Source organism: Thyridium curvatum, assembly GCF_004353045.1.
Source record: "Thyridium curvatum strain D216 chromosome Unknown NODE_11_length_606192_cov_83.229133, whole genome shotgun sequence".
Classification (NCBI taxonomy): domain Eukaryota; kingdom Fungi; phylum Ascomycota; class Sordariomycetes; order Thyridiales; family Thyridiaceae; genus Thyridium; species Thyridium curvatum.
In genome coordinates, this window is record NW_022156766.1 from 589,558 (window position 1) to 606,192 (window position 16,635).

Genomic DNA, 16,635 nt, shown 5'->3' on the forward strand with positions numbered 1-16,635 from the left:
GCCATGGCTATTGGAAAGGAAGGAAACGTCAAATGGGTCGATGTGAGTATACACCCATCACCTACCTTAGCTCCCTCTTGATGCTGGGGGGAGATCGTCGGGGAACGGAGGGCCCGGCTGTTCTCGCAAGTGCGGGATTGCGCGTCGGCCGCGTCGGCGGGATGACAACGTGCTCAATCTTTTTTTTTTAAGATGAGGGATCGGCTAGACTCCCGCGGTGCTGGCCGTTCAGGGGGAGAAGGTTTGCTCGGGCCCTTTCTGCCCCGAGACGGCGGCACATCAATCCTCCATGGACACGACGGGAGGAACCCCGATGGACTCGGGATGGATGGATGGATGACGAATATCGTTGGGATGAGATTGTCGAACATGAGGCTAACGAGGACGGCGCACTTTCCAAACAATACAGGGACTCCGTGGCATCGCCTCCACGCTCGTCGTGCTCACGCACATCGCCCGCGCCTTTGACGGCGACCTCTTCCTGCCCACGAGCGCCGAGGGCGCCCCGCCGCGGTTCCTGCAGTGGCCCTTCGTCCGCCTGCTCGTCCAGGGCCGCATCGGCGTCACCATCTTCGCCTTTGTCACCGGCTACGTCTGCGCCCTCAAGCCCATCAAGCTCTACGCCCAGGGCAGCCAGGACGCCGCCTTCCGGAGCCTGGCCAAGTCGGCCCTGCGGCGGCCCCCGCGCCTCATCCTGCCCGCCACCCTCGCCACCCTCCTCATCTGGTTCTTCGCCCAGTTCGGCGTCTTCCAGGTCGCCAAGCGCAGCGACAGCTGGTGGTCCGGCGCCACCAGCCCGGACATCGTGCCCTACGTCGGCGACTCCATCCTGAACATGGCCCACAACATCATCCGGACCTGGACCTGGGGCCAGAACGCCTACGACGGGAACCAGTGGACGCTGCTGCCGCTGCTCAAGGGCAGCTTCCAGGTGTACGTCTTCATCATTGCCACTGCGTACTGCAAGCCGAGGTACCGGATGATGTGCTCGCTGGGCATGTGGCTGTATTTCTACGTCGGATCTGATTGTGAGTCTACATACCCCTGAATCCGTCTTGCCATGTAACCGCGGAAACGACCAAAAGCGGCTGACACGAGAGAAAGCCGCCTTTGGAATGCAATTCTTCTTCGGCGTCTTCCTCTCCGACCTCCAGAACTACCAGCCGGCGATCCAGTTCCTCTCGGACCGCGCCCGCCTCTGCCGCGTCCTCGCCGTCGTCCTCGTCGCCCTGGGCCTCTTCGTCGCCTCCTACCCGGAGGGCCACGCCGAGTGGCGGCCCTGGTCCGCCTGGCTCCACAGCGTCCTCGTCAACATCCTGCCGGGCAACCCGGACTTCCCGCGCTTCTCGTCGGGCATCGGCCTCGAGCTCATCGCCCTGGGCCTGCACTTCAGCCCCTTCATCCGCGACGTGCTGTCGAACCGCTACTTCCTCTGGCTCGGCCGGCAGTCCTTCGCCGTCTACCTGCTCCACGGGCCCCTGCTGCGCTGGATCCTCGTGTGGATGGTCTACGGCGTGCGCATCCCGCCCGACGTCACCAACGACAAGGGCGAGGTCGAGCACCCGCACATCCCCTTCCCGGGAGGCGCCCGCCTGCTCGTCTGCCTGCCCTTCTGGATCCCGCTCAACTACGGCTGCGCCGTGCTGTGGACCACCTACGTCGACCCCTGGTGCGCCCGGACCACCGAGAGGCTCGTCGCCTACGTCGTCGAGGACCAGGACGAGAAGCACCAGCAGCAAACAGCGGCGACGTACCACCGCCGGTCGCCGAGCAGGGCCAACGGCCGCCAGTCGCAGAGCGGCGCGCCGTTGTTACCTTCATAACATCACAGGGCGGGGGGGGGGGGGGAGCTGAAGCTAATGGAGGAGGAGGGAAAAAGAGTGATCGGTTGCGGGTTTGTGTTTGCTTGTGTGTTTTTTGCAAAAAGGCATTATCATGGCGACAATCTGGTTCCGGCATCTGAAAGAGAGAGAGCCTTCATGTGTATATGATGAGGGGTTTTATACCTAGAACTCATTTTTTTCTTTCCTACCTCTTCTCGATTCACTTTGTCTGTTTTCTCTCATTGTTCTATTACCTCCATACATCGTTTTTCTCGTTTTCTCTTTTACACAAGAAACATGCATCAACCTGGTGTAGGTAGCATACGATACCCAGCATTACGACGGCGGGATTGCAAGGAAAGCAAAGAGAAAGCTCGCTCGAAATCACACACACACCCGAGAGGTGGCAGTGTTGTTGTTGTTGCTATTATTACACAAAAAGCGAGAGCAAAAAGGGGGCCACCAAAGCATTAGAGAAGTACCTATGCATGGGCATGGGATGCGTGGCAACGGAGGAGACAGAGTCCCTCCTGAATATTCTGTAATCAATCTTCATAGTTAATTCAGAGAACACTGAAACGACTGGTACTTCTGCAAGGATAGTTGTGACCCAAGACTTGCCGAGCTGAACCCCTAGCTAGCCATCGTTGCATCGAGATGGGAAAAGGTGACGCGTCCGCTGACAAGTAATGTCCAATATTGAGAGACCCTTGCTTTGTAATGTTCAACGATCTGGCTAACTCCTCAGTATCTCCGACACTAGGTCTCACTCGCTGCAAGTTGCGGGCGACAACGGCCCCGGCAACTTGTTGTACTGGACACTCTCATGCTGGAAAGTACTCCAAACCGAGTTGCTCCGTAATCAAACATAACAAAGGCGATGATAGAAGTATGTATCAACGTGTCCACCACCCGATAGTAAAAAAAATAGAAGCCGCCTTGGAACCGTCTCCCCCGCCGCTCGCGTGGAAACGAGCAAGCAGATGACAGGAGCCCTGAGAGGCGTGGCCGGGCCGGAAAGTGCAAAAAGGTCAGCCGAACAAAGTCCAAACCAAGCCCAGGGAAAATCCCCCACCCACCCTACCAAGGACACGTTTGACGGCGACGCGATCCTTTGCCCCTGGATCCGAGAGTGGCCAAGTCTCCCCAAAAAAGGAGACACCACTCCGGAAGCGGGAGGATCGGAAGCACATTTGATATACCGCTCGGAATACAGAGCTTGGTCAAGGATGGATCTCTCCTTGTGCTCCACCCGGCCGTGCGGATTAAGAAAAGGAAAAGAATCACTTGCACAAGAGACAGGACGGTAGTCAGTTGAGAAAAGAACTGGCAAGGGCAGGGCAGAGACAGACGTCACTAGGATATCAAAAGGGCCGGAACCGAAAGAACGCAAGAAAAAGTCCGGCTCCCTAAACCAACATGCTCCCCTCCCCGTGTTTGATCATTTAGTCTATCATGACCGGTGCGTCGTGGGTATCGTACAGATAGATGTAGTTGTGAGTGTCCAACTCCGGCACCAGAATTTTAATCCGCCTCGAAAAACACATTCCTCGTCGTTCCGCCATTGCGATCGGTCATACCTTCGAGTACCTGATCGATCTCCATGATATCGAGAATCTCTTCCTCCACGTCGCGCTCCTGTGCAGCCTCCTCGTCGTCCTCGGCGTCCGCCGCGTCCTCGAGCTGCTCAGCAAAGCCCAGGCCCGTGCCTGGTGCCTGCGGAGGATGATGCATCATGCTCTGCGTCATCGTCACCTCGTCCGTATAGGGTTTCTCATCCGCACCCGCAGCAGCGCCATCCCCACGGGCGGGCTTGTCGAATGACGTGAGGTCGGGCTGGAACTGGCTCTTGGCCGTCTGCCTCGGGGCGCGCAAGCTGCCTCGCTTGGCTATGCTCAAGTTGAACTTCACGTTCGCCGGCTTGTTGGGCGCGGGATGGACAATGATGGCGTTCACCGGCTCTGCGGCAGGTGCAGGTCCCAGCTTGCGTTTCTTGGTAGCGAGGAGACGCGAGGCAACAGAAGGCAGTCCCTCCTCACTCTCGCGAACGATGACCAATCTGCTCTCTCCCTGGACGATGATCTCAACAGGGAGATCTCCCGAATGCTCGTGCGTATCATCCTCGTCCTTAGAATGACTCCTAGGCTTGGGAACGAGGCCGATGCCGGAGCAGTGCTCGCCCGTCAAGCCGACATGAAGGTCTGCTATCCTGATCATACGAGTTGGCTGGGAGCCGAAGATGTTGGCACCCGCCCCAGTGCTCTTGCGGGCCTGTGATTCCCAATACCGCCCAAGGCTCGGAATGAGAGACACGATATGGTCGGCGCCTCCCAGCCAGAGAACTGCGCTCTCGTCACTGGCCCCCGGCTTAGAGGAGGGCAGTTGCGTAACCTCGATCCCACCATGGATCGTAGCCAGTCTCTCGAGACCTCCGGCAAACGTAGATGCAAGGACATCTCTCCTGGTGTGGGGTGTCATGGGTACAAATTCGCCTCCCGATTTCTGAGTTGCTGGATTGCGCAAGGGGCTCGTTCCCTCAAGCTGGCCCGAAGCACTGAAAGTAGTCAGAGCCGCACCCCGGATGCCCGAAGCAGCCTTGCCGAGTAACCCAGAGCCGTTGCTGTTAGCAGCTGGCCCTGCGCCGGCAACGTCCCATATGCCCCATTGCCCATCGGCAAGGAGGGCTAGAATGGCGCGACCATTCGAGATCCAAGCGGCGGCCACAATGGGCTTCCTGGAAAGAGACGTCGTAGATCCGCGGGTGAAGGGAGGATAGAGTGACAGAAGCCACGAGCCTTGCGTTGGGAACGGACCTTCGGATATGTCATCGGTAAGCGAGGCGATTGAGTAGTCGTAGATTCGGACTGCCTGGTGTGGGTCGATGGCCAGTAGTTGCGACGTACGGCTCGGGTTGAAGGCGATGCTTGAGAGAGGATGAGGGAGGTATTCAGTCTGGAACGGCTCGATAGGACGATCGGAGGGGTTGCGCTTCTGGTCTAGGTTGACATCCCACAGCCGAAGGGTTCCCGAGGCCTCCCTACAATGAGCAGCCACGATAACACGAGCCAGGATAGCTCCACTGCTCTTCCGCTCCAACGACCTCGACCGCTCCAGATTTGGTCGCTTGCGCTGGTCAAATGTGATAGCCAAAGCATCGCTCGACCTTCCTTGCCCGTTCAGTGAGATCAGCACCTCTCCCCATTTTCCCTTGCCCGCATTTCCGGCCAAGAGATCCTTTCGCAGCTCTGGTCTTGCCTTGCTTTCATGTGAAGGTGGCGTCAGGGGCAAAGTGACGACGTGTACGTCTGCCGTGCTCGATGATACCACAAACACCATCTTCTCCTTCAGTATGTCGAAGGCGGTATCGGCGGCGGCGCACTGCGCAATGGGAGGGATGGCAACATGGAGTATCTCCACGCCGAATGCCAGGTCGAGGGTCTGCACAATCTCAGGAAAGTCTGCGTCCGAGTCGCGCTCCTCAAATTCTGCCGCTTTCGTGGCTTGCGACGTAACATCAGCAGAGGCTGGCGGCGCCTCGTCGTCTGAATCGAGAACCATCACGGCATCCTCCGGGTCTTTCGCTCCATTCTGCTTGCCAGCTCCTGCTTTCCCATGCTTCTCTGATTCGAGCGCCTTGAGGCGCTTGCCTCCGCGCCAGACAACTGTTAAGCCGTTGTCATGCGCGTACAGAAGGATAGTTGCTCCTTGCGGGGAGAGCACTGGGTAGGTCTTGACATCGTGGATGCGGCGGTTGAGGTTGTAGCTAATCGGCCACGTCAGATTGATTGAAGGGAGTCTAGAAGCTTCTCAGAGCAGGAGAGCTTACATGTATTGGGTATTCTGCGGAGTGCGCCGAACGCGGTGCGAGGGGATGGTCATGATGGCGGTGGGAAGGGGAAGAAGAGCTGCGAAGCGCAGCGAGGGTGGCCGAGAACCGCGAGGACGAGGTGTCGATTCTGAAGATCGGGTTCACTCAAATAGAATATCGCCTAGCTATCAATCGACTGAAGTAAAAATGCCAGAGGTGCTTGACCAGGACAGGCCCCAGGACGGTTTCCCGGATGCTTGCAAACAGTGTTTGCTCACTGCGATATTCTTTGTCTGTCCCAAAAAAGAGGGCCGAAAACGCGCTGAAAGCTCCCTCCCAAAAACGCGATAGAAGCTCCAGCTCCTTTGCCTTGCAAGTCATGTGAGCCAACACGTGTGTTGAACTTGGTCATTTTCTTATCTTATCTCACAACAAGGGTCAATCCATGTCAACTTCCACCCCATGTCATCCCATCAAATTGCTTGGTTTCGATGAATCTTCATGACGATCCCTTTTCATGAATTTCGGCAGGCCAAGCCAACGTTAACCCGGAGCTAAACACCAGGACGGTGCCAAAGGCTGGTAGTGGCCTTGCTGTTGCCACGATGGGATCCGTTTTGACAGCTCCGCGCCGCTCTGAAGCGCAAAATGACCGGGGTCATGGTAGCCATGATGCTCCGCATTGCCATCTTGAAAATCTTGGCATCTACGTAGTCTCGAGGCACATGCTGTTCACCACAATCTTGATTGGATCGTGCAGCTTTCTGGGTTGCACGGGACGAGCGGTGTTTCTCCGACCACTCACAAGGATCAATTGATTCAAGACGAGTTGCAACAGTACTTAATGATCTCAATATCTTGCTATGATGAGAAGGTGCTTTTCATTTTGACATGATACGCAGCCCTGTACATGGTAGTCGTCTCGTAATCAGTGTGACACACGGAGCGGTTGAATGCCAATATGGTAACTTGATCCCAATTAAACCCCTACTCCGTCCCTCTTTCATCTAACAAGACGTGACAGTCTCCCAGGAAAATCCCGGAGTTTCTCACCGTCGGACTTGCCGTACTTGGTACGTCATCATCTGGTCTACCTATACTTGGTGATCATGTCTGTCAGTTCCTGGACTTACCGAGACTGTGCCTACAGGCGCTCAAGTTGTTGATGCCAAAGCGTCGTGCGACTTCACCAAGGACGGCCTCAAATGGTCGAACGCCCTGCGCATGAACCAGATACAGGTAGTGGGAACCCACAACAGCTACCACCTCGAGTCTCCGATCAAAGAGAAGGAGGCTCAGGCGCAGCTCATCAAGGACCCTGTTCAGTTCTACTATTCGCATCCTCAGCTCGATATTCAGCTTGAGTATCAGCATATCCGCAATCTTGAGTAAGAACCCTTGGTTTCCCTCTAATCACGCCAGACACATGACTGACGCGAGTATACAGGATTGACATCTTTGCCGACCCTGATGGTGGCCACTATGCAAAGCCTCTGGTAAAGCAGTGGTCTGGTCTTCCTCTGCCGCCGCAGGAAGTCATGAACAAGCCGGGTGTCAAGGTCCTACACATCGCTGATGCCGATGTGAACACCCAGTGCCACACTTTCATTGAGTGCCTGACTATCATGAAGAAGTGGTCCGAAGCGCATCCTAAGCATGTACCTATCCCCATCATGATTGAGTTCAAGTCTACGGACCGAACCATTACTGCCAAGGGAGGCGTCGATGCTATTCCATGGAACAACACTGCACTCCTCGACGATTTCGACAAGGAGATCCGCACCGTCTTCTCGCCTTCCCAGCTCATCTCTCCCGACAGCCTGCGCCGTGGGAACTTGACCCTGGAGAAGTCGGTCCTCAAGTACGGCTGGCCTGATCTGGACTCAGCTCGTGGCCGCTTCTTTTTCCTGATGGATCAGAGCCCCGGCCCCATCCGGGACGCGTACACCGAGGGCCGGCCCAATCTAGAGGGGCGGGCCATCTTTACCAACTCGGTGCCTGGCAACTCGGACTGTGCCTTCCAGAAGCTGAACGAGCCCCTCGGCGAGGATAACCTCGCCAACATCCAAAAGCAGGTCGCTGCCGGCTACTGGGTGCGAACCCGGTCGGATGTGACTTACAGCAACCTGCTCGGCAATGACACGACCGCCATGCGTGAGGCCGCATTCAAGAGCGGTGCTCAGATTTTCAGCACGGACTTCCCTGTGTACGGTATTTCCAGCCGCTTTAATGTTGACTACGCTGTGTTTCTGGAGGGTAGGAAGTCAGCACGATGCAACCCCGTCAATGCCCCTGAATCCTGCAAGGCCCTCGAGCTGGAGCCGGCTGAGTATGTGAGAAATTAAAATTAGTCCGAAGCGCATCAGAGCCATCAGACACAATAACTGCGGCGTGTTACACTATTGGCTTATTTTCTGGTCAGGTGAACTGACTTGGGCCACGAGTGTAAGTGGTTTGCTATTACTATTACGTGAGGCCGCTGCATGTGGATCGAGAACTTGGGCGACTGGAAATGAATTAGACTCACACGGTAGACGATGCACTGAATCATATCGCGTCATGTCCTTCCTTTCAACGTACATATTGATCCTTGATCCTTTTGGACAAAATTACAAAATTCACTTGTTTCTCCATTTTGAAGTTTTCAGCTCTGTAGTTTAAGGTTCGGTGTTGTGGGGAAGACTATCTTCGTCATTATCTGGCCAAATCCGGTTTTTCTTACTCCGACAAGCAACCAGCCACCATCAAATGATCAGGTCAGCCAAAGCTCCTGCAGGGTACCATCCTCGCTCGCACAAACTAACTCTTACGTGAGTGCCAATAACCGAAGAGACTGCTGTGATCATTGTCTAAATATTGCCTCGCCAAGCCTTGCATCTTGTCATCTTGTGAGCCTCGTCCTGGGGTCTGTGTGGCCTATTTAAGGGAGCTTCCGGGCTGGGTTGGTCTCTTGAAAGGGGAAGAAACAACGAGACTGACAGTCACGATTCTTCCCAAGTCTTTGAATACTCTTCATTTGAACCCAATAATACGAGGAAACATGCCGGAATCGCTCGACATCAAGCTGCAGAACATGTCCGACTCGGACCAGGTCTACGCCTACGTGACCGGCATCGCGCTGCAGCACGACGGCCGCCGCGTGCTCCTCAAGGCCAATGGCCACGACTTATACTTCCCAGAGTCGCCCTCGGAGATCCTCCAGCCCCTCGCCGAGGACTGCGCCATCCCGCTCGGCGCCCCGGGCAACACCGTCACCGTGCACATCCCCCAGCTCGCCGGCGGCCGCATCTGGTTCTCCCGCGGCGGCAAGCTCACCTTCCTGCTGAACCCGGGCCCCGCCATCGTCGAGCCCTCGGTCCTGAACCCGTCCGACCCCAACGCCGCCGTCGACTTCGCGTTTGCCGAGTTCACCCTCAACGCCGACCAGCTCTTCGCCAACATCAGCTACGTCGACTTTGTCTCGCGCCTGCCCGTCGCCCTGACCCTCCGGGAGCAGGGCGGCGCCGTCCAGCACGTCTCGGGCATGCAGCCCGACGGCCTCGACCGCGTCGCCGAGGCCCTGCGCGAGCAGGCCGCCAAGGACGGGCGGCCCTGGGACAAGCTCGTCGTGCCCGGCGGGCCCGGAGGCGCGCCCCTGCGCGCCCTGAACCCGACGCACGGCGGCGCCGTGGGCGCCAGCTTCGACGGCTACTTCGAGCCGCTCGTCGAGGAGGTGTGGGCCAAGTACTGCGGGTGCGAGATGAGGATCAACACGCAGGCCGCGGCGGGCGTCGTGGGCGGCACCGTCAACGCGCAGGGGGAGCTCGTGCTCGGCGGCGAGGCCTTCGGCCGGCCGAGCACCGCCGACGTCCTGGGCTGCAACAGCGGGCCCTTCGCGACGGGCCCCTCGGCCGCGCGCAACGCCATCATCCCCCGGCTGGCGGCGGCGCTGCAGCGCTCGAGCCTGCCCGAGGTCGACGAGCACCCGTCGGACCCGTCGACTTTTTACAAGCGCGAGCCGACGAACCACTACTGCCGGATCGTGCACGAGCACAACCTCGACGGCAAGGGGTACGCCTTTGCGTACGACGACGTGCAGCCCGACGGCGGCGCGGACCAGTCGGGCAAGGTGAACGCGGGCGATCCGGCCGAGTTTCTCGTCGCTGTCGGTGGCCAGGACGCCTATGCAGGGGATCACTGAGGAGCAAAAGGTTATTGGATCGAGAGAATCAACACGCGACTGGATAGGGGCAAGGAGTCCATCTTTTCTAGATCTTCTCGGCATATGCTTTAGTATTTAAACCATCATAATCACCATTTTCCAAGTTCGTTCTTGTGTAGTTTGTAGATATTATAGCTTTTCTGAATTCCAACGCACTCACGCACATCAAGTGAACTCTATCATTGTTTAAAAGCCCAAAGGTTCTAAGAAACTCATCCTAAATACCTAAGATAGCTGATAAACATCATCTCGCATGAGTGAAAACCTCCCGGGCTCAGTTTAGCCAGGTATGAGAGCAATATCAAGGGCTGGGATTGCGATGTGTTGGCAGTGTGATGGTATCATGTAATTCACCAATAACTCATCTTGTCGGCTGAATCAGCGAGAAAATGACGCGAATGAATCGGTGACCGCTCGGCCGAGCGAGTTCAGTAACCTCCGAACGCCCCTCTGGCGATGTTCAAGACTAAGAGGGGCTGAATAGCATCTTATCAGATGGATAAAATCTCTTGGCAGAGGCGATCCTTTCCGTTTTGTGACGTATATTTGGATCGAACAGGGTGAGAGGTCGTCGTCCGGGCCATCTGCAGCTTACTCCTGAGTACCAATTACCCTCTGAACAGGAAGATTGCACCGTTGTGAACCTCTGCTGCCTCCATGTTGAAGACGAGGTATGCGTACGTACGCACTTGGTGACAACGCCCCACCCACCCTTCGCCCATCATGCCTGTTGGTGCCGATCATGGAGGCAGAGAGGGCTTGGCACCAAATATCTCTCGGCCAGGACTCGATTAGGTCCCTCGGGGTTCTTCGTTCTCCATTCTCGAGATATCATACCATCATCAGATCTTTTGAGATCACTGGCAACACCCACGCCTTTCGCCATGGCCTCTTGCCAATCTCTCCTCCTGGCCACCCTCAGCATCTTGGCCTGTTCCCCAACTTCATCCGCCGCCACACCCGCCGTACGCCCAAGTCCCGAGGACGCGCGCGGAAATGCAAACCGCGTCTTCAACGCCGTCCATTCGGCCATGCGGCAGTGGGGCTCGTCCATCCACCACAATGGCATGTCCTTCTTCCCCGCAACCATTCCCGCGGGCGTCTGGCTCTATCACGGTGGCCACCAAGAGGATGCCGTGACGGGCATGGAGTGGCTAGCATTCGAGATTGAGCACGCCGAGTCCTTTGCCCGTCCGGCACCCGCGCCGCCGCCGTCCGACGGTCCGCGCCAACCCCCACAAACTTTGCTTCGGCGACGGATGACATCTCCCAACCAGTCGCCTCTTGTGCAGCAGCAGCAACAGGACTTCGACGACGATGACGACGACGACAATGATCGCCGCAGCAGCAGCAGCAGCCGACCCCGCCGCCCGTTTCGCGATGGGTATCTGCACACCTACCGCGTCACGCGGCCCCAACGCATGCTCTACATCGACGGCATGTCCGGCGCCAAGTCGCCCCTCGGCACGCTCGACTCGCAGGACGAGCTGCTGCGCAACCGCACCGGCAGCGGCGGCTTCGACGAGTGGCCGCGCGCGGGCGCGCTCTGCGACCTCGCGCGGGCGTGGGAGCTCGACGGCGTCGTCCGCATGGAGGCCGGCTTCGAGGTGATCAAGTGCGACTTTGCCGACGGCAGCCTCGACCTCGTGTCCGTCGCCCGGCGGCCGCCGTGGCGGCCCGCGTATGGCGATGATGATGATGGTGGCGATGGCGACGACGATGACGATGACGGCTGGGCCCTGGACCAGATGGAGTACCTGCGCGCCGTGTCGCAGCGGTACTGGGGCATCACGGCGTCGCGCGTCGCGCTCGACCAGAGCCGCATGGTCTCGGCGCTGTTCTACCCGGTCAACCTGACGAACCCGGAGGCCGTGAGCAACCCGGCGCTGCCCAGGATGGTGTCGGTGCCATGGGAGGAGCTGGACGCGATCAAGAACGACGTGGCAGAGGCCATGGCTGCCGCCTCTTGGCAGGGAACGACGACCAGCGGGCTGGACTGGCAGGGCGTGACTGACATGGTTGTCTCGCGGTACGCCGACCGCCTGCGCTTCATCGCCGAGAGGACTACGACGCTGGAGGACGTCCGCGCGGACGTTAACGGCCTGCTCGACACCTTTATCAACTACGCCACCGCCGCCGCCGCCGATGACGCTCAAACGCCTGACTTGGTAGCAGCGAGGCGGCGGTGCTCACGGCACTATCTCGACCCGGTGCGCTCGGCGGTGACGACCTGGCAAGACGAGCTGATTCGGATAGCTCTAGAAGCGGTGACGTCGCGGATCTGCACCGATCTGTTTGCCGTCCGGGCGATCTTGAGCGAGTCGGGTGCCACGGGAGGAGAAGGAGAGCGAGGGGGGGTGGACCACCAACTTGCGAGAGCTCGCGCGCGAGTTCGGGGTCTGATGACATGGCTAGACTGGGCCGAGTGGCGCAAGTGCGGAGCGTGCGAGCCGAGCCAGGTCTGCTTCGTGGCCGTCTGGCCGTACGGCGACGCCGAAGATCACTTCTCGCCGAGCTGTCTCAACAAGACGCAGCTCGAAGGCCGGCACGGGTACTGGCGCTTTGATAGGAGAGGTAGAGGGTGAGAGGCAGTCGGTGTAAGCAGGTGCAGGGGAAGCTCGATCACACTAATCCTGTTGACCGTCATAATTATATAATCTGCCGCAAATAACGTGCATTGGATGTGTATTAGATTAAGACATTAGATCTACATGACAATACGGTCATACGTCGGTAACACTTCTTGATCATGAATCGCCGCTTCGTCATAATCATCTCCACCTTCTTCATCCCTCCACCTCCCTCCCTGTCTCCTACCACTCACTCCGCTGTGCTTGCATCACCCTAGACCTAGACATAGATGTAGCACAGCTCGCCGTTCAGACCGCCCATGGTGGTGAGCATGTCGCCGATGGTGATGGCGTCGCCGTTGACGCCCAGGTTGATGGGGTCGCTGGCGGAGCCGGAGCGGCCGCGGGAGCCGACGACGGTGCCGCCGACGGCCTTGAGCCGGGCGGACAGGTCCTGCATCTGCCAGATCCACCAGACGCGGTCGATCATGGCGTGGTGCAGGTAGAACGCCGGGTCGCCGGGCGAGGTGTGGATGTCGCCGCCCGGGTCGCCGCCGATGGTGAAGTGCCCGCCCGTGTGCACGCCGCCGTAGCTCTGCATCGTGTCCTGGAAGGAGACGATGTCGCGGCTCTGCGTGATGAGCGAGATGGTGTGGTCGGCCGTCGTCTGCGCCGCCCACTGCTTGCTGATGGCGCGCTTGAGGCAGCGCGGGTTGTAGCCGAGCGAGGTGCCGGGCCCCAGGTTGACGCTCATGTCCTTGAAGGGCCCGGACTGGACGCAGCCGCCGTTGACCGAGTTGCCGCCCAGGCTCGAGGCGTTGCCGTTGAAGAGGGGCGAGTTGGCCGGGTCCTTGGCGTAGCGGTCCCAGTTCCAGTAGGGCTGGAAGCCCGCGTAGCCGCACTCGTCGCGCAGGGCCTTCTCGTAGGCGTGCACGTAGTAGCGGTGCCACGAGAGGAAGTTGGCCGTGTTGTGGATGTAGTCCGTCTGCTCAATGTGCGTGGCGACAAAGTCGTCGAAGCGGCTGCGCACGCCGGGGCCCTTGGACGACGCGGTCCGGGGCGACTTGGACTGCAGGCACTTGACGGCAGCGATATACTCCTCCCTTTCCTTGGGAGAGATATCGCTCCTGTTGTCATCACATCCATGTTAGGCTTTGTTGTCCACACGTTCCTTTTGTTTCAGTGACTTACCATTCCCGGCGGATGGAGGCGTTCTCGAGTGTGCAGCTACCGGCAGGGTTCTTGCTGAGGTAGTCCTTGAGCTTGTCAATGCTGCTGTCACGCAGCTTGTCGACAACGTCGGCAGGATAAGTCCGAACGATTGTTGTCGGCGAGGGCGCGGCGCTGCTGGAGGCAGAAGTGCTGCTGGCCGAGGCCGACGTAGAGCTGGGCTCCTCGACCTTGGCCGTGCTGCTCGTAGAGGTGGGCTGCGCCTCCGTGGTGGGAGCAGTGGTTACATCCACACTGGTGGTCTGCGAAGGCTCCTCGGAGATAGACGTAGAAGAAACAACATCCTCAGTGGGCGAGGCAGAAGGAGTGGTGACGCTGGTGGTCGAAGTAGGGCGCTTTGCCGGACAGGCAAGGCCACCCGTGAGGAGAAGACCTCCCACGACAGTGAGAGAAAGACGCATCTTCAAAGACAAGAAAAGAGCAAAGAGACGGGAAATGTAGACCGATTCAGCTGGCAGCAGAGAGCTGCAGCAAGAGAGTGACTAGGCAAACGACTGACTGGGGTTGTAAGGGGGGTTAACGAACGACTAGGCAAATGTGCCTTTGAGAGAGATGGTGAAGGGAGTGAAGCCCATGACGGGGAAAGATCTCCATTCTCAGATCGAGGAGGGAACCATCCGTGGTTTTAAAGATGTGTGTATACGCGGTAAAGGGGTGCCGAAGCTCACGATGTCTGTTCCTGGAGTTGTCTTGCTCCACACTGAGACGAGTCGAGACTGGCTAGGGTGGTATCTGATGGGCCTTGGCGGTGCCATGGCACCCTTGAACCTGACCAAAAAGACGTCCGTTCTAGGCAAGCGAGCGCTTAGACCTGGCTTGTTTGGTGACAAGCGAAGAAACATTTGTCCACTCTGGTGGGGAGCCGGTCAAAAAGGACCGCTCGATGGCAGCCGAACACACGGCCGCAATACGAGCAGTTGACTCGTCAGCGTGCTCAGAATATCTTGAAACGTCTGAAATAAAGAGCAGAGCCACTCTGATCAGCTTATTCAATATGTTTCTCTCTTGAGTGCCGGCCACAGTGAGCGACCTGCTCGGCAGAGGCAATGAGTCCTTGATCACCTCGGTCAGCTTCGCTAACCTCCCTTCACGTCTAAAATAGCTGGATTCGGACGGGCTAGGCAAGGGGTTTCAGGGGTCCGTTGGGGGTCAGACGGGCCGCTAGGAACAAATCTGGTTGCATCCGCCGAATCGGCAGCGATGGCGTGTATCCACAGTCGCATGACAGGTGGGCACCCTTGTGATGGTGAACAGGAGTGTGGCTGTGAACCTTTCTGCCTTTTCCCTGTATCTGTGCGGATCTCCTACTTGTACAAGTAGACTTTACAAGTACTTGTAGGCGAGTCACCGAGATTGGATACGGGGGCCAACAATACAGCTAGTGTGTGTCTTCTATTCCAGATACGAATGTCCCACTGCTTGTCCAAGCGAGGCGAGTACTTTGTAATATTTTTGATCCCTGCCACTGGAGATGTCACTGCGCTTGGGACCGAAAGCACGGTGATCCGGGCTGTCAGAAGGGGCTGGTCCACTAAGGACAACCCTAGGGTAAATTTAGTATGTAGAGCTGTCTCTGCCTAACCATACCGCCCTTTAGGGCTACCTCTAAGGACTAGCAGCCCTCCTAGCAGCCTTCTTCTTTTCTCTCTTAGAATTAGATATCTTAATAAATAGAATTTAATTGATCTAATCTTTAGTTAATAGTTATAAGTCTAGTTAATATTTAATTAAGTAGATTAGAGTAGATCTATTTATCTAGAGTAATTATTATAAGATTTAGACTATAGAGTTATAGATTTCTATAGTTAAATTTAATAAGAAGTAGTTAGAACTCTTTAGAATATAATAATAATTTAATTAATCTTCTATTTAAGTTAAAGTATTATTTAATTAACTCTCTTAATTATTTAATTATAATATTATAATTAAAAAGAATTTAGATAATAATTAGATAATAATTCTTATTAATAAAATAGATTAGAATATATAGTATTTATATATTTATCTTAAAGCTATAGATAATAAAATCTAGAAGTATATTAATTTAGATAGAGATTAGACTTTAAAGTCTTTTAAAGATTATCTAAGATCTTTTTTTATTTTCTTAATAATACTTTAAAAGAAATAATTAATAATAATATATTTAAAATTTAAAATAAGAAAGAACTTCTTTAATATAGAGTTAGATAAATAGAAGATTTTAAATATAATATATAAGAAGAAGAATAAAAAGCTAATTAAGATAAATAAGCTTATCTATTAAATAGTTAAATAGTATATAGCTCTATTTAATAAGTTATTAGAAGAATTATAATAAGTAATTATATAGATCTTTAATAAGATAGAAGTAATTAGATAATTATTAAGAGTTAGATTAATATAAATAAGATTAATAATATTAAAGGAATATCTTAAGTTATTAAACTTTAAAATAAGAATATAAGCTTAAGTTTAATATTAATAAGTTAGATAATTATTTAAATCTATTAATTTATTAATATAGATTAAATAATAAGAATAGATTTTATAATATATTAAGGATATTAATATTAATAATATTTAAGATAATTAATCTATAAAGAACTTTCTTATTATTATAAGTAGTATTAATAAAGTTAGTAGTATCTTTATTTAGATTTATATAAATACTCTTAATTAAAAAGAGTTGATTTTAAATAATTATATATTTACTTATTAGCTTTAATAATAGCTTATAGTAATAATAATAGTTAAAAGATTAGCTAAGAGATTATTTAATATAGTAATAAAGCCTATCTAAAGATTAATAGAGTAATTAATACTTTAAGATAAGGCTTTTAATAATAAGAGATCTATCTATTCTTATAGGATAAAGTATAATAAGAATTAATATTAGATTGTTACAGAATCAGCCGCCGCTACCGCGGGACACTGCCCCAAGGGCGGTCAGCACGATAAGATAGGCAGAAACGCACGGACCGCTGGATCACCCTGGAGTACGGTGATCCATCGTGAGGGATCACG

General features: G+C 54.7%; 6 protein-coding genes across 6 annotated transcripts; 4 read left to right on the forward strand and 2 right to left on the reverse strand.

Moving 5' to 3' along the window:
* Positions 1–3: 3 nt before the first annotated feature.
* On the forward strand, positions 4–1,823 carry E0L32_002790 (uncharacterized protein; the record flags this gene model as incomplete). Its single annotated transcript, XM_031137019.1, has 3 exons — positions 4–42; positions 410–1,028; positions 1,105–1,823. The coding sequence occupies 3 exons, from the start codon at positions 4–6 to the stop codon at positions 1,821–1,823; spliced, it is 1,377 nt and encodes a 458-aa protein (XP_030999992.1).
* Positions 1,824–3,347: 1,524 nt separating this feature from the next.
* On the reverse strand, positions 3,348–5,702 carry E0L32_002791 (uncharacterized protein; the record flags this gene model as incomplete). Its single annotated transcript, XM_031137020.1, has 2 exons — positions 3,348–5,586; positions 5,650–5,702. The coding sequence occupies 2 exons, from the start codon at positions 5,700–5,702 to the stop codon at positions 3,348–3,350; spliced, it is 2,292 nt and encodes a 763-aa protein (XP_030999993.1).
* An 890-nt stretch (positions 5,703–6,592) lies between these two features.
* E0L32_002792 (uncharacterized protein) lies at positions 6,593–7,976 on the forward strand (the record flags this gene model as incomplete). Its single annotated transcript, XM_031137021.1, has 4 exons — positions 6,593–6,595; positions 6,656–6,704; positions 6,752–7,019; positions 7,079–7,976. 4 exons carry the CDS (start codon positions 6,593–6,595, stop codon positions 7,974–7,976), a joined length of 1,218 nt encoding a protein of 405 aa, XP_030999994.1.
* A 695-nt stretch (positions 7,977–8,671) lies between these two features.
* On the forward strand, positions 8,672–9,811 carry E0L32_002793 (uncharacterized protein; the record flags this gene model as incomplete). Its single annotated transcript, XM_031137022.1, has 1 exon — positions 8,672–9,811. The coding sequence occupies one exon, from the start codon at positions 8,672–8,674 to the stop codon at positions 9,809–9,811; it is 1,140 nt and encodes a 379-aa protein (XP_030999995.1).
* Positions 9,812–10,716: 905 nt separating this feature from the next.
* E0L32_002794 (uncharacterized protein) lies at positions 10,717–12,417 on the forward strand (the record flags this gene model as incomplete). The annotated part of the gene is made up of 1 exon (XM_031137023.1): positions 10,717–12,417. The coding sequence occupies one exon, from the start codon at positions 10,717–10,719 to the stop codon at positions 12,415–12,417; it is 1,701 nt and encodes a 566-aa protein (XP_030999996.1).
* Positions 12,418–12,682: 265 nt separating this feature from the next.
* Positions 12,683–14,033, reverse strand: E0L32_002795 (uncharacterized protein; the record flags this gene model as incomplete). The annotated part of the gene is made up of 2 exons (XM_031137024.1): positions 12,683–13,529; positions 13,594–14,033. The coding sequence occupies 2 exons, from the start codon at positions 14,031–14,033 to the stop codon at positions 12,683–12,685; spliced, it is 1,287 nt and encodes a 428-aa protein (XP_030999997.1).
* Positions 14,034–16,635: the final 2,602 nt, after the last annotated feature.